We start from the raw sequence: 14,915 nt of genomic DNA, 5'->3' as shown, positions 1-14,915 counted from the left end.
TATAATTATATATTATATATATATATAATGGAATACTACTCAGCCATAAAAAACAATGAGATGTTGCCACTTGCAACAGCATAGATGGACTTGGAGGGTATTACACTTAGTGAAATAAGTCAGGCAGAGAAAGACAGATACTGTATGACATCACTTATATGTGGAATCGAAAAACTACAACAGACTAGTGAATATAACAAAAAAGAAACAGACTCACAGATATAGAGAACAAACCAGTGGTTACTAGTGGGGAGAGGGAAGGGGGGAGGGGCAAGATAGGGGTAAAGGATTAAGAGGTAAAAACAGCTATGTATAAAATAAATAAGCTGTACAATATAGCCTTATAAATAAGGCTATATTGTACAGCATAGGGAATATAGACAATATTTTATAATAACTATAAATGGAGTATAATCTTTAAAAATTGTATATCACTGATTGTACACCAGAAGCTTATTCAAAATGGTAAATCAACTATACCTCAATAAAAAACAACAACTCCACTTTATAGAACTCACTGTCTTCTTTGGTTCCTAAAATAGATAAAAATGAGTCACCACAGATGGTTGGAGATGGTCTTTAGCAATGGTCCTGGACTGTTTCAGAACTTTTCCCCCTGGCCTTGGGGGCAGTCATTTCTAGATGGACCCTTTTGGGCACTCTTCTGAAGCCCGGAAGGATCTCTGTGTGTGGAGACAGGTGGGGCTTCTTCTGAAGCTGCCTTTAACCTGTCTTTCTCCAGGCAGTGCTCCCCTAGTTATGAAGCTGGTCTCTGGCAGAGCTGCCATGGCATCTCTGTTGGCTCAGGGCAAACCATTTCCAAACCAAATTTATGGCCTGTTGTTCAACACCAGGGGGATGCCCTCTCCCCTGCGCTGTGAAGAGACAACAGGGCAAAACCTCTTTGAGTTTGAAAAGAAACTGTGTCTTCCACAATTCCTCTTTTTTGAAGGTGAACAAAGCTGTATGAGGAGCTTCTCACAGTAGGTTTAAAGTGTCTGGAGAGGAGGGCTGTCTTATCTGGATCTTCAGCAATTGGTGTCTCACATGGAGTAGGCTCTTGATAAACAGTTTTTGACTTGGGAATCCAGTTGTTTGTTTGTTTGGTGTTTTTCCGTTATAGTTTATTACAAGATATTGAATATAGTTCCCTGTGCTATACAGTAGGACCTTGTTTTTTTTTACTTTTTACATAGCAGTTCGTATCTGCTAATCCCAAACCGAATCCAATTTTGCAGTTGGGTCAGAGTTTCTGTTTGCAGTGTTACTCTGTAATAATTCAAGGCAGTTTGGTGTAGTGGTTAGAAGCGTGGCTCTGGAGCCAGGCCCTGGGTGTCAAGTTCAGCACTGACGCACACTTAGCGTACCCTGCCTCATAGGGCTATTGGGAAGGTTAAATTAGTTCACGTATCGTAAGTGATGTATGATTATCAGTACTTATTATTAGCACTCTTCAGACTTAAGGTCTGGCAACCAGATCCTTCTGTGACCAAGGATGAGTTCCTTGATTTTCCCAGGTGTTAGAAGATACGGATATTTCTCTCCTTGTGTGATTGTGAGAACAAAGGGCATGCTGTTCCCTGGCTCCCGGGGACTGACATGGCAAAATAACTAACAAATAGGTCTTAAAAGCAGGGTCTGACTTCATGTAAGTAGCCCTGACTTCCACGGACCAGGAGAGAGTAGCGTGACAGTAGTGTCTTGACCTCCTCTTGGACAGCTTTGAGGCTACTGGTTGGCCTGCAAGCCAGGGTGTGAGAACACTGATCCCAGCCTCTGGCCGGCGCCTGCTGCTCACCAGGCAGAACTACAGAGCCAGGTCTGGCTGCATTTCTAGGCTGCAGACAGATGAGGAATGAGTCTGAGGGAAGAAGAGAGACTTCTAGTCCAGCCTTGCTGGTTGCAGCCACTTGGGTACTGTGCGCATCCAGGTGCCCACAGCCAGGGCTTCCAAGCCTGCGTCATTCAGCTGGACCTTTGGGTCCCAAGTTTTCCCTGGTGCCCAGTGGGTTGGAGGCTTGGAGGGCTGTAGTGGCAGAGGGGCCTGGGGTGGGGATGGAGAGAGAAGAGACCCACCTCTCAGCCTCGGAGATAACTTATGTTCTGAAGTGGAGCTAGGGCAAGAAGCTGTGGCCCACCTCTGCCCACCATGTAATGTGGGAGGGAGGGGGGAAAGCTTAGAAAGGGAGATGGGGGGGTGGTGTAGGGGAGTGGCCCAGTGATCCCCGGGGGTGGCAGGAGCCTGGGAGACCAGGCCTGTCACGTCACACCAGCTGGTTTGGAGGTAAATGCTGTGTGGGAAAGGCTGCTGCAGGGATGCGTTCATCCCACAAATAATCAAGTGCCCCAGCATTGTGCTGGATGCTGGAGATGTATTCACAGACAGAAGAGACAGAATCCTTGTCTTCTTGGAGCTCAGAGTGGGGGGATTCCATTGCTAGTCAAATCACACAAATCAATTCATCATCAAACTGTGTTAAGAGCCCTGAAGGAAAAGTGTGGGGTGGGTGAGAGGTTATTAGAGGGGGACCTGTCCTCACCTGTGAGAGTCAGGGAGAGCCTCCCAGATGAACCCACATCTGAGTGGGAGGGGAGGAAAGGGAGAAGGAACAGTGTGTCTAAAGGCCCAGGGGTAGGAGCAAATATAGCCCATTTGGGAACTGTAAAGTAGGCCAGTGTGCCCGACCAGCAGGGAGCAAGGTGGGGACAAAACAGGAAGAGCTGAGGCCAGAGAAGGGGCCCCAGCATCAGATCTGCCAGGCCAGGAGACCATGTGAAGGTCCCCAGGGACAGAGGGGCACCACTCAAGGGTTTTAAGCAGGGGCAGCCTGAGGGAAGTTGATCCTGTGCAGGGGTGAGTTGTGGATTGTACTGTCCAGTTATTGTTTTCCAGCTGTATTCTGCAGTGGTTAACGGGTTCACTGGGAAAGGGGTTCATGGTCAGATAAGTCTGGGAGATACATAATCATATATGCTCTTGATCTGGTTATCTATTGCTGTGTAACAAACCACTTGAAACTTAATGGCTTTGCTGTACGCCTGAAACATTATAAATCAACTGTACTTCAATAGAAAAAAAAATTTTAACTTAATGGCTTAAAACAACAACTTATTAACTCTCATGGTTCTGGCGAGTTGACTGGGCTCAGCTGGGCGCGTCTTGCTCAGGGTCTCTCAAGCAGTTACTCCTTTTCATCTCTGTTAGTTGCAGTCAGATGATTGCTGAGGTTAGACTCATCTGAAGGCTTCCTCACTCACATGTCTCTGTGCCCGTGTTGGTTGGGCATTTCTCTCTCCACTTGGTTTCGCCTCATGTTAGCTTGGGCTTCCTCCTAGCATGGCAGTCTCAGTGTTGTTGGGCTTCTTACATGGTGGCTGGTTTCCCCCAGAGTGAGTGTTGCAAGAGGCTCGGGAAGAAACTGCAAGGCTTCATGTAACCTTGCTCAAAAGTCCCAGAACATCACTGCCACAGTATTTTATTGGTCAAGCAAGTTACTGAGGCTGGCCCAGATTCAAAGGAGGGGAATTAGACTCCACAGCTCAACAGGAAGAGTAGCAAATACTTGGCAGCTATCTATCTTTAATCTGCTATACCTCTTGGAGGTTCATAATGCGTAAGAATGTACCAAAGGTGTCTGGGAAGTCCTGCAGTAAATAAAACTGTTTAACTCAGCATTTCACAATCTGATGATGATGTTATATTAAATCAGGAAATTCCTTTCTCATAGAAAATTGCTTAACTTGTATTCTGCTAGAGAGCAGTGGGCAGAAGGGAAAGGTGATAGATTTGGGGGCTCAGTACTACTTTCTAATCAATAAAACTTTCCAGAGATGGAAAGTAGAGATTGCTAGTGAGTTCCTGGTTTGGGGAGGTACCCAAATAGAGCCAAGTGCAGAGACCATCAGCGTGGACCAGGAGACCAACTGTCCCAATGGTGAAAGCTTGGATTTGACCTCTGACCAATCTAGGTTCAAATTCACCACTTAGAGCTGTGTAAAACCGGGCAACTTACCTCTCTCTAGGCTTCAGTTTCCTTATCTACAAAATAGGTAGTTCCTATTTCATAGGGTTGTGAGGATTAATGAGATCCTGTATGTGAATTACTGAGCACAGGATGCCTTCCTTGGTTAGAGTTTGTGGCTGCTTAGTTTCCTACCACTTCTAGGGTTTAAGAACTTTGGGTTTATTCTGGACTTGCTTCCAAAGGGCAAACTAGTATTGTAAGTCACGGACTCATCCTTACTTTTCTTGCAAAAGTAACCTCTGTACCCTTTCACTTTTTTTCCAACCTAGTTTCTCATAAGTGACCGTGACCCTCAGTGCAACCTCCACTGCTCCAGGACTCAACCCAAACCTATCTGTGCCTCTGACGGCAGGTCCTACGAGTCCATGTGTGAGTACCAGCGAGCCAAGTGCCGAGACCCAACCCTGGGTGTGGTACATCGAGGTAGATGCAAAGGTGAGTGTGCACGTGCCCAGCAGAGGAGAGATACCTGGAGCACCACGCTCCCTGCATGGGGCACTCCCCATAGGGAGAGCTCAGAATGAGTCTATTCATTTCACTTGCCAACCTCTCCCCATGTCCTTTCCACCGGGCAATGTGGGAAGGAGGACTGGCCCAGTGAAGGATGAGTACTTTTCTGGCTTTTAAACACCGCCAACAGGACTTAGAGAGATGTGCTGCTATTTGGCTAGTGCTTTTATTTTTTATTATTATTATTTTTTTTGTAGAGGTGCTTAAAATGGCAAGACATTGTGGCTGGCTCCTAAATAGGGATTCCACATTGTTGGCCAACAGATGTATTTTGTTTGGTCTGCTCGCATGTTTAAAAATATTTAAAACATTTGAGACAGCATTTAAAAGTTGGGAAATTCAACCTAAAAGTCTGGATTTTTGTGCTTCCCATAAAAAATTGGAAGCTCTGGTGATGTTACGTCTGAGTTCCCTCTTTCAAGGCAAACATGTGGCTGGAGCTGAGTAGTAGCAACCTCCTCCCGTTTTCCGGTTTGCCACAGTCCTCAGCACTCCCTATGGTGTTGCCAAGCTGAATGCCATTCTTCACATGCCCAGCCCCTTCTCTAATTTATATCACTTTCCTACGCCCTGTAGGTATTTGAGTTTGTGACCCCTGGACTGATCAGAGCTATCATAGGAATTGTGGGAGGCTAAGCCAGCTGCTCTAGAATTCTGATTTCCCAAAGAAAGTGCTTGCAGTTCTTGAACTACAAAACATCTTTGAGACTCCTTGGGCTTGCGTGTTTTTGAATAAACCCAGTGAAAAATAATAGAAGTAGAACATTTTTTTCCCTAGGAGGGCCTGGGGATACTTGGGAGAAAAAGAATAAACAGACCTTCGTATAAATATGACCACCCCCCACCCAACTTTTCTGAGTACCACTAAGAGGAAGGTGAGGCCACGTGGCACTCACCAGCTCCTGCCCTTGTGCCCTTGGAACAGCCAGCTGGCTGTGTGTGGGCCCCCTGCATGGCAGAGTGCTTTTCCCCCAGCATTTCTAGAACCGGCAGCTGCTTTGTCCATGGCTCCTGTGTGGGATCCAAGTGAATCTCAAATGCACTCCTCCCTCTTTTAGACGCTGGCCAGAGCAAGTGTCGCCTGGAGCGGGCTCAGGCCCTCGAGCAAGCCAAGAAGCCCCAGGAGGCGGTGTTTGTCCCGGAGTGCAGCGAGGATGGCTCCTTTACCCAGGTAGGCCTTGGCCACGTCTCTCAGGCCTGGGTCCTGAGCTGAGGCTGGGGAGAAGGGTCTGGGAGCAGGACGGCCCTGAGAGCCTCGCTTCCTGGAAACAGCTGAGGACTCTCTGACACCCTCCATGTTGCTTTCTGGGGCCGGCCTCCCCCTCCTGGGCCCCATGCCACCCCTTGCCAGCTGGCAGTGGGTCCTGAAAGGCTCATGCAGGTACGAGCCAGGAAACTGGCATTGCTTGGTCCCCATCCTCCCTGCTGGCCGTCTTCAATTTTCTCTTCTGTCAAATGTAGGCTGACTATTTTTTCTTATCCTCGCCAGTTTCCATGGGCAACCCCCGTATTCCCTTCACTGTTTATTACTACCCGTTTTATATGCCCCTCCTTCCCGCCCCCAAACCTCTAACAAAGCTCTGCTCCCTTTGAGTGTAAAGTGTCTGGGGGTTGTGGAGTGTGAGTGCATGTGTGGGTGTGTGGTATCTGTGTGTCTATGTGTGTGTTGTGTGGTTTCTGTGTGTGTGTGTGTGTGTGTGTAGGGGGTTGTCTGTGTGTGTGGGTATCTGTGTGTGAGTATAGTGTATGTTGTGTGGTGTGTGATATTGTGTGCATGTGTTGTGTGGTTTCTGTGTGTGTGTGAGGGTTGTCTGTGTGTGTGTGTCTGTGTGTATTGTGTGGTATCTGTGCATGTGTGTCTGTGTGTGTGTTGTGTGGTTTCCGTGTGTGGGCGGGGTTGTCTGTGTATGTGGGTGCCTGTGTATGTGTGTGTGTGGTATATGCGTGTGATGTGTGGTATGTGGTATCTGTGCGTGTGTGGTGTTTGCATGTGTGTGCATGTACACTCGTGTGTGCATACACTCAGATTCTAAAATTTCCTTTCAGGCAGTCCTACCTCTGATCCTGTATGATCTGCTGGCTAGAGCTTGTGTCAAAGTAATGCTGGCTATGTTGAAGTTGGCACAGACTGAAACACGGGCAGCATGGGACAGCGGGGTGGTAAAGCTTTCAGGCTGCAGGTGGGGACACAGTCTAGGGGCGGAGGTGGCTCTAAGAAAGTGGGGAGGACCACTGGACAAGGGTGGGTCAGCACTTGCTTGGGACGGGCCTGGTGCCCAGACTCCCTCTGTGGAGTGGAGTAGCATCCGGGGACTACTACCTGAGAGCTGGAAGCAGAGGCCTCAGGACTTTCACAGCTTCCCAGTAATGCTGAGTCTTGGGGCAAAGGCTGTAGGCTGGCCTCTGGTCCGCTGGGTTTCAGGTTTCATTTCAAGGCTGGGCCCAGGGGATTGCTGATTTCAGACGAGGGCAGGTGGAAGTGGAAATGGGAGGGGTGGTGAGGTCCGGACTCCATATTTTTTAAAGTTTCCCCACTGATTCAAGTGTTCAGCCAGTTAGCCATAAAAAGAAACGAAACTGAGTTATTTGTAGTGAGGTGGATGGACCTAGAGTCTGTTATACAGAGTGAAGTAAGTCAGAAAGAGAAAAACAAATACCGTATGCTAACATATGTATATAGAATCTAAAAAAAAAGTCATGAAGAACCTAGGGGCAGGATGGGAATAAAGACGCAGACCTACTGGAGAATGGACTTGAGGATATGGGGAGGGGGAAGGTGTAAGCTGGCACAAAGTGAGAGAGTGGCATGGACATTTATATACTACCAAACGTAAAATAGATAGCTAGTGGGAAGCAGCCGCATAGCACAGGGAGATCAGCTCGGTGTTTTGTGACTGCCTGGAGGGGTGGGATAGGGAGGGTGGGAGGGAGGGAGACGCAAGAGGGAAGAGATATGAAAACATATGTATATGTATAACTGATTCACTTTGTTATAAAGCAGAAACTAACACACCATTGTAAAGCAATTATGCTCCAATAAAGATGTTTAAAAATAATAATAATCCATAAATAAAATTAAAAGACAACCAATAAAGTAGAGCTTTAAAAAAGAAAAAAAAAAGTGTTCAGCCAGGATCGAGAACCACCGGGTTAAGCTGACCTTGGCTGCCCACCCTGTGAGAGGTGCTTTTATTCATTTTCTCACTTAAGTCTCACCACAAGCCTGCCAGGTAGGTGTTAGTGTCCTCATTTACAGAAGATGCAACCACAGCGGGTCGCAGAGTGGCCAGGGAGCTGGCAGTCCAACTCAGATCCCTCCAGCTCCAAAGCCCTCAATACTCTTGCTGTTCTCTGAACTGGCAGCTTTAAAGGAGTGCTCGCTTCGGCAGCACGTGTACTCAAATTGGAACGATACAGAGAAGATGAGCATGGCCAGGGGTGACATGCAAATTCGTGAGGCGTCCCATGTTTTATCGTGACTTCACCCCATCTCAAAATTCTCCCAGAAATGTGACTCTTTAATGTGTAGCTATCATAATAAATAAAATAAACATATGGTGCAAAATTTTAGATGAAATGTTTAAAAATATTAAAATTCATATCTATATAAAAAACAAATATGTACTAAAATTCCATTCTGAGAGGTTTAATCAAGTTCTCTCCTTTAACTTGAATATTATACTGTTTTGTTTCTTTTCTATAGAAATAAAAATGCCTATTGAAAAAAAAAAACAAAGGAGGCTCTGAGGTGGAGACTGGAGGAAGGCAGTCTAGTGTGGTAGTTAGCACACTGCTCCTGGAGCTAGACGGCCTGGGCATGAATGCACCCACCACCTCAGGCGCGTCGCTGAACTTCCCTGGGTCACAGTACCCTTATGTGAAAAATGGAGACTGTGATCTCCATTATCGTTCTATGTGGTAATAATTAGTATTATATTATACGTGTTACATGTTACTATTATTATCACTATTATTGAGTATTACTGTAGCTTACCTCATAGGGTTGTGATGAGGATTAAATGAGTTAACACATGTAAAATCTTTGGAACACATAAATGCTATATGGATATCTGGCATTATCATCATCATTATCCCCATCTCTACTCTGGTTATACTGCTCAAATCTTCCCAAGATGTTACAGATGATGTCACCTAAGGAAAAGAAAGTCTTTTGTCGAACCTTCCCCCGCATCAATTCTTTATCATTTTTTCTAGTCAAAAGAGTGCAGGTGATCTTTGTGCTGAGAATTCACGTATGCGGGAGAAAATCAAACCCCTCACAGCTGAGTTTGGGGCTGAGACGGGGGTAATAAGGAGGAGGCGGAATCCTTTTTTTCCCCCTTTCTCTAGACCTCTGTAATTCTGAGTGTGTTACTTATGAGAGCGGTTGACCCCTGCCCCCTTGGTTCTGAAGCGTTTGCTGCCTCGTGACAGACAGCCGCTGGCCAGCTTTTGTTTCGGTGAGGCCAGGCTGGACCAGGTGGTGTTTGCCGGGGAGGGGAACTTCCAGATTAGTCCAGGCAGAATTGCTAAGTGAGGGGGCCCCTGAAGTACAGCAAAGGGTGGATAGACAGTCAAGAGCCCCCTCATTTGTTTGACACACTAAGCACTGCCATGTGTCTGCAGGCTCGAGGCTGGATCACCCCGGTGGGCAGCCAGGAAGCCAGACAGCTGGTCAGTCCCCGTTACAGGGATTGAAATGGATGTGCCTTTTCCCTTGATCAAAGACACTGCAATAACTTCACAAAATGAGTCTGCCTCTTTGAGTGTGCTTCAGTTGTACTGACAGGCTGCCAAAAGGCTAGGAGAAAAAAATGCTTTTCTCCCTCCTCCAACCTCCACTGTCTCTTAGCTGGACTTCTTTGTTTTTGTTTCTTTTTTAAGACCAAAACCCAGAGAGCAGATACACTGTTTTATTATTGTTTAGAATATTGACATGCATGCATCCTGGTGTTAATAACATATTTTAGTCCTGTGAATTATTACTCAGTAACATGCTCTTGAAGTATATGGAGGGAGTGAGAGGACCCTAATGGGACTGGGTTTGTCTGGCATGGGACACAGCTTGGGACCACATGACTGGGTTGGCTTTAATGGGGTTCATGTGGGATGCAATGGTCTCTGTTCTCTCATTTGTTTCCCCTTGACCGCTTCCCTCGATACCCCCCGACCCAACTCACACAGCAGAGTGGTAAACATTATAACATTAGGTATTTTAAAACCTTGATATCTAGTCCACATCTCAGACCATTAAATCAAATTCTGGGAGAGGCACCCAGGCATGGTTATTATTTCAAGCTCCCAGGTGATGCCAGGGTTCGGTCCAAGTTGTGAATGACCTGCTGTTGTAAGGGCTTCATCACTCCCGTTCTTGGTTGAGTCACTGGAATGTGGAGTTAAGGCTTTTTGCTGACCTGTTGAGTAAGGTTGGGAGCTACTGGTTTTGTCCTTTGGTGTGGTCCTATCTGTTTTCTCTTCTGGGTATCAGGAATGTAACTCCTGACATCTGGTCTACGGAGTCCTCTGCCAAGCTGTTTTCTGCTGCCCAATATGATGAACTGAAGTCAGAGCCGTAGTAGTGATTTCAGCAGTGAAGGGTATGGGATCACCACCACCAGGATGTTGGCTAGAGCTTGTCAAGCTTAGGCAGCACTGAATAATAATGATGGCAACCCTTTATTGAGTGCTATTTGGTACCAGGCACTGAGTTTTACACCCACTAATCTTCACTAGGACCTTTTGAGGTAGTTATTAATACCCTTATTTATACTGGAACACTGAGTTTCAGAGGGGTTGAATAACATGTTCAAGGTCACTAAGGATTTGTGCCTAATTTCAAGGCCTGTGCTCTTGACTTTTTTATGCTACGTAAGTGTCCTTGATGCATATGTAATTCATTTTCATTACCATTGTTATTCCAGAAGTCCCCTCTCTGATGCTGTTGACCAATCAACCAAGCAAACATAAAAAAAACCTCCTTTTGCTTATGGAAATTTTCAAACATACAAAAAAGTAGAAATAATAGTATAATGAACTCCATGTACCTGTCACCCAGATTCAACAATGATTAACATGTGGCTGATTCTGTTTCGTCTTTACCCTATTTTCATCTCCCACCCCAAACTGGATTGCTTCAAAGCAGGTCCCAGACACAATATTTTTTCATCTCAGACATTTTGGAGCTCTGCTACGTTCTGGGTTGTGAGCTGGTTGGCTATGGTGGAGTCAAGAAATGTCACGGTCTGTGTCTTCAAGGAGCTTATGTGCAGAAAAGATATGAGAACATATGATGGAGTAGCTAGTTAGTATACAAGACCCTATATGTACAATGGGGTATATTTCAAATGCCCACTTACAGGTCAGTAATTTGGAATTCTGAGTGATTTTATTGCTGAGAAAATATATACAAATTAAAAATTTCTGAACATAAAAAATGCCTTAAACAAAGCAAAAAGGCAAATGACGTATATTAGCCTTAATGACAAAAGGCTAATATTAGACAAAAAGCTCTTACAAACCAGGAAGAAAAAGACCCTAGTAGAAAAGTGGGCAAGAGATATCAATAAGCAGGTCACACAATAATAACAAATAGACAATAAGTGACTATGAATGATATTTTCCTTAGTAATTAAAGAAATACAAATAAAAATAACGATGTGTCATTTTGCTTACCAAATTGTTCACACTTGGAAAAGAGATAGTAATATTCAGGCCTGGGTGAAGGGAAAAGGCTACCTCCACACTGTACTTGAAAAGGTAAATTGGCACTGACATTTTATGAGATAATTTTGCAATATGGGTCAAAAATCCTGAATTGTGCCCACATCTTGAGCCTGATATTTCACTTATCGGAATATATTCTAAAGAAATAATTAAAGATACGTGCAAATATTTAGCCACAAGGATTTCCATCTAAGTTCTGCTTATATTTGCAAAAATTTGGAAACAATCTAAATATCCACAATAGAGAAGTGCTTCAACAAATTATGGCATAGCCATACTTTGCAGCTAGTAGAATGATGTGTTGTAGATGCTTATTTTACATAGTGTGTGTGTATATATGTATATTAGAGACTTAATCAAATAATCAAAAGAGAAATATTTTCATTTTTTTCTAAATAGAAAAGCTATATACACTTGCTAAAACAAATTCTGACAATACAGAAGTACGTAGGTAGAAAGGTAAAGTCAGGGATTTCATCTCTTTGAAGTAGCAACAATTAAGTCTATAACCCACTAGTTTCTTTTTCTTTGTGTACTTATCATTATTTAGGACAAAAATGATAAAATGGCATATATCATTTTCTAATGCTTTCTTATACTAATTATATTGTGGACTTATTTCCAGGTTAATTACACATAACTCTACCTCATTTTGTTAAATGGCTGCATTATATTCCATTGTATGAATGTACCGTGAATTCTGGAAATTTGGGGATTAAATTTATGGAAGTTGAATACGGGGTCAAAAGGACATGCACTTTTTAAGGCATTTGATACATACTCCCAAATTGCCTTCTAGTGTTGAGCAATAATGTGATTGATTAGCGGTTGTTACCAAATACATTCCCAATCCATTTTAATTTTTTGTGTAGATGGATTGTAGTTCTAATAATACTGTACAATATAAAACACCATTCATAATGTTACTGCTACATGAAAAAGTGTATTATGTTTCCCACTTTGAGCCCCATGTTCCAGGAACAGCCTTTCTTGATATAGCTCTGTTTGGCACCCACGCTTTCCCCATTTTTCCTCACTTTTTTTTTTTTTAACATCTTTATTGGAGTATAATTGCTTTACAATGGTGTGTTAGTTTCTGCTTTATAACAAAGTGAATCATTTATACATAAACATATGTTCCCATATCTCTTCCCTCTTGCATCTCCCTCCCTCCCACCCTCCCTATCGCACTCCTCCAGGCGGTCACAAAGCACCGAGCTGATCTCCCTGTACTATGCGGCTGCTTCCCACTAGCTATCTACCTTACGTTTGGTAGTGTATATATGTCCATGTGCCTCTCTCTCGCTTTGTCACAGCTTACCCTTCCCTCTCCCCATATCCTCAGGTCCATTCTCTAGTAGGTCTGTGTCTTTTTTCCTGTCTTACCCCTAGGTTCTTCATGACATTTTTTTTTCTTTCCATATATATGTGTTAGCATATGGTATTTGTCTTTCTCTTTCTGACTTACTTCACTCTGTATGACAGACTCTAGGTCTATCCACCTCATTACAAATAGCTCAATTTCGTTTCTTTTTATGGCTGAGTAATATTCCATTGTATATATGTGCCACATCTTCTTTATCCATTCATCTGATGATGGACACTTAGGTTGTTTCCATCTCCGGGCTATTGTAAATAGAGCTGCAATGAACATTTTGGTACATGACTCTTTTTGAATTATGGTTTTCTCAGGGTATATGCCCAGTAGTGGGATTGCTGGGTCATATGGTAGTTCTATTTGTAGTTTTTTAAGGAACCTCCATACTGTTCTCCATAGTGGCTGTACCAATTCACATTCCCACCAGCAGTGCAAGAGTGTTCCCTTTTCTCCACACCCTCTCCAGCATTTATTGTTTCTAGATTTTTTGATGATGGCCATTCTGACTGGTGTGAGATGATATCTCATTGTAGTTTTGATTTGCATTTCTCTAATGATTAATGATGTTGAGCATTCTTTCATGTGTTTGTTGGCAGTCTGTATATCTTCTTTGGAGAAATGTCTATTTAGGTCTTCTGCCCATTTTTGGATTGGGTTGTTTATTTTTTTGTTATTGAGCTGCATGAGCTGCCTGTAAATTTTAGAGATTAATCCTTTGTCAGTTGATTCATTTGCAAATATTTTCTCCCATTCTGAGGGTTGTCTTTTGGTCTTGTTTATGGTTTCCTTTGCTGTGCAAAAGCTTTGAAGTTTCATTAGGTCCCATTTGTTTATTTTTGTTTTTATCTCCATTACTCTAGGAGATGGGTCAAGAAGGATCTTGCTGTGATTTATGTCATAGAGTGTTCTGCCTATGTTTTCCTCTAAGAGTTTGATAGTTTCTGGCCTTACATTTAGGTCTTTAATCCATTTTGAGCTTATTTTTGTGTATGGTGTTAGGGAGTGATCTAATCTCATACTTTTACATGTACCTGTCCAATTTTCCCAGCACCACTTATTGAAGAGGCTGTCCTTTCTCCACTGTATATTCCTGCCTCCTTTATCAAAGATAAGGTGACCATATGTGTGTGGGTTTATCTCTGGGCTTTCTATCCTGTTCCATTGATCTATATTTCTGTTTTTGTGCCAGTACCATACTGTCTTGATTACTGTAGCTTTGTAGTATAGTCTAAAGTCAGAGAGCATGATTCCTCCAGCTCCGTTTTTCATTCTCAAGATTGCTTTGGCTATTTGGGGTCTTTCGTGTTTCCATACAAATTGTGAAATTCTTTGTTCCAGTTCTGTGAAAAATGCCATTGGTAGTTTGATAGGGATTGCATTGAATCTGTAGATTGCTTTGTGTAGTGTAGTCATTTTCACTATGTTGATTCTTCCAATCCAAGAACATGGTATATCTCTCCATCTATTTGTATCATCTTTAATTTCTTTCATCAGTGTCTTATAATTTTCTGCATACAGGTCTTTTGTCTCCTTAGGTAGGTTTATTCCTAGATATTTTATTCTTTTTGTTGCATTGGTAAATGGGAGTGTTTCCTTAATTTCACTTTCAGATTTTTCAGCATTAGTGTATAGGAATGCAAGAAATTTCTGTGCATTAATTTTGTATCCTGCTACTTTGCCAAATTCATTCATTAGCTGTAGTAGTTGTCTGGTAACATCTTTAGGATTCTCTGTGTATAGTATCATGTCATCTGCAAACAGTGACAGCTTTACTTTTTCTTTTCTTATTTGGATTGCTTTTATTTCTTTTTCTTCTCTGATTGCTGTGGCTAAAACCTCCAACACTATGTTGAATAATAGTAGTGAGAGTGGGCAACCTTGTCTTGTTCCTGATCTTAGTGGAAATGGTTTCAGTTTTTCACCATTGAGTATGATGTTGGCTGTGGGTTTGTCATATATGGCCTTTATTATGTTGAGGCAAGTTCCCTCTGTGCCTGCTTTCTGGAAGTTTTTTATCATAAATGGGTGTTGAATTTTGTTGAAAGCTTTCTCTGCATCTATTGAGATGATCACATGGTTTTTATCCTTCAATTTGTTAATATGGTGTATCACATTGATTGATTTGCATATATTGCAGAATCCCTGCATTCCTGGGATAAACCCCACTTGATCATGGTGTATGATCCTTTTAATGTGCTGTTGGATTCTGTTTGCTAGTATTTTGTTGAGGATTTTTGCATCTGTGTTCATCAGTGATATTGGCCTGTAGTTTTCTTTCT

The 14,915-nt window shown here is 43.2% G+C and overlaps 1 protein-coding gene across 1 annotated transcript in view; it reads left to right on the top strand.

Annotated features, from left to right (window-relative positions):
* The window catches only part of SMOC1 (SPARC related modular calcium binding 1), a 145,158-nt gene that overhangs the window by 61,551 nt on the left and 68,692 nt on the right, over positions 1–14,915 (top strand). The window contains exons 2-3 of the mRNA XM_007454435.1: positions 4,295–4,460; positions 5,594–5,706. Coding sequence (XP_007454497.1) covers positions 4,295–4,460; positions 5,594–5,706 — 279 coding nt within the window. The remainder of the gene's footprint in view (positions 1–4,294; positions 4,461–5,593; positions 5,707–14,915) is intronic.

This window comes from Lipotes vexillifer, unplaced genomic scaffold, assembly GCF_000442215.2.
Source record: "Lipotes vexillifer unplaced genomic scaffold, Lipotes_vexillifer_v1.1 scaffold197, whole genome shotgun sequence".
Taxonomy (NCBI): Eukaryota; Metazoa; Chordata; class Mammalia; order Artiodactyla; family Lipotidae; genus Lipotes; species Lipotes vexillifer.
Note: the sequence above shows the minus strand (reverse complement) of the source record. Positions and strands in the feature narration are given on the sequence as shown.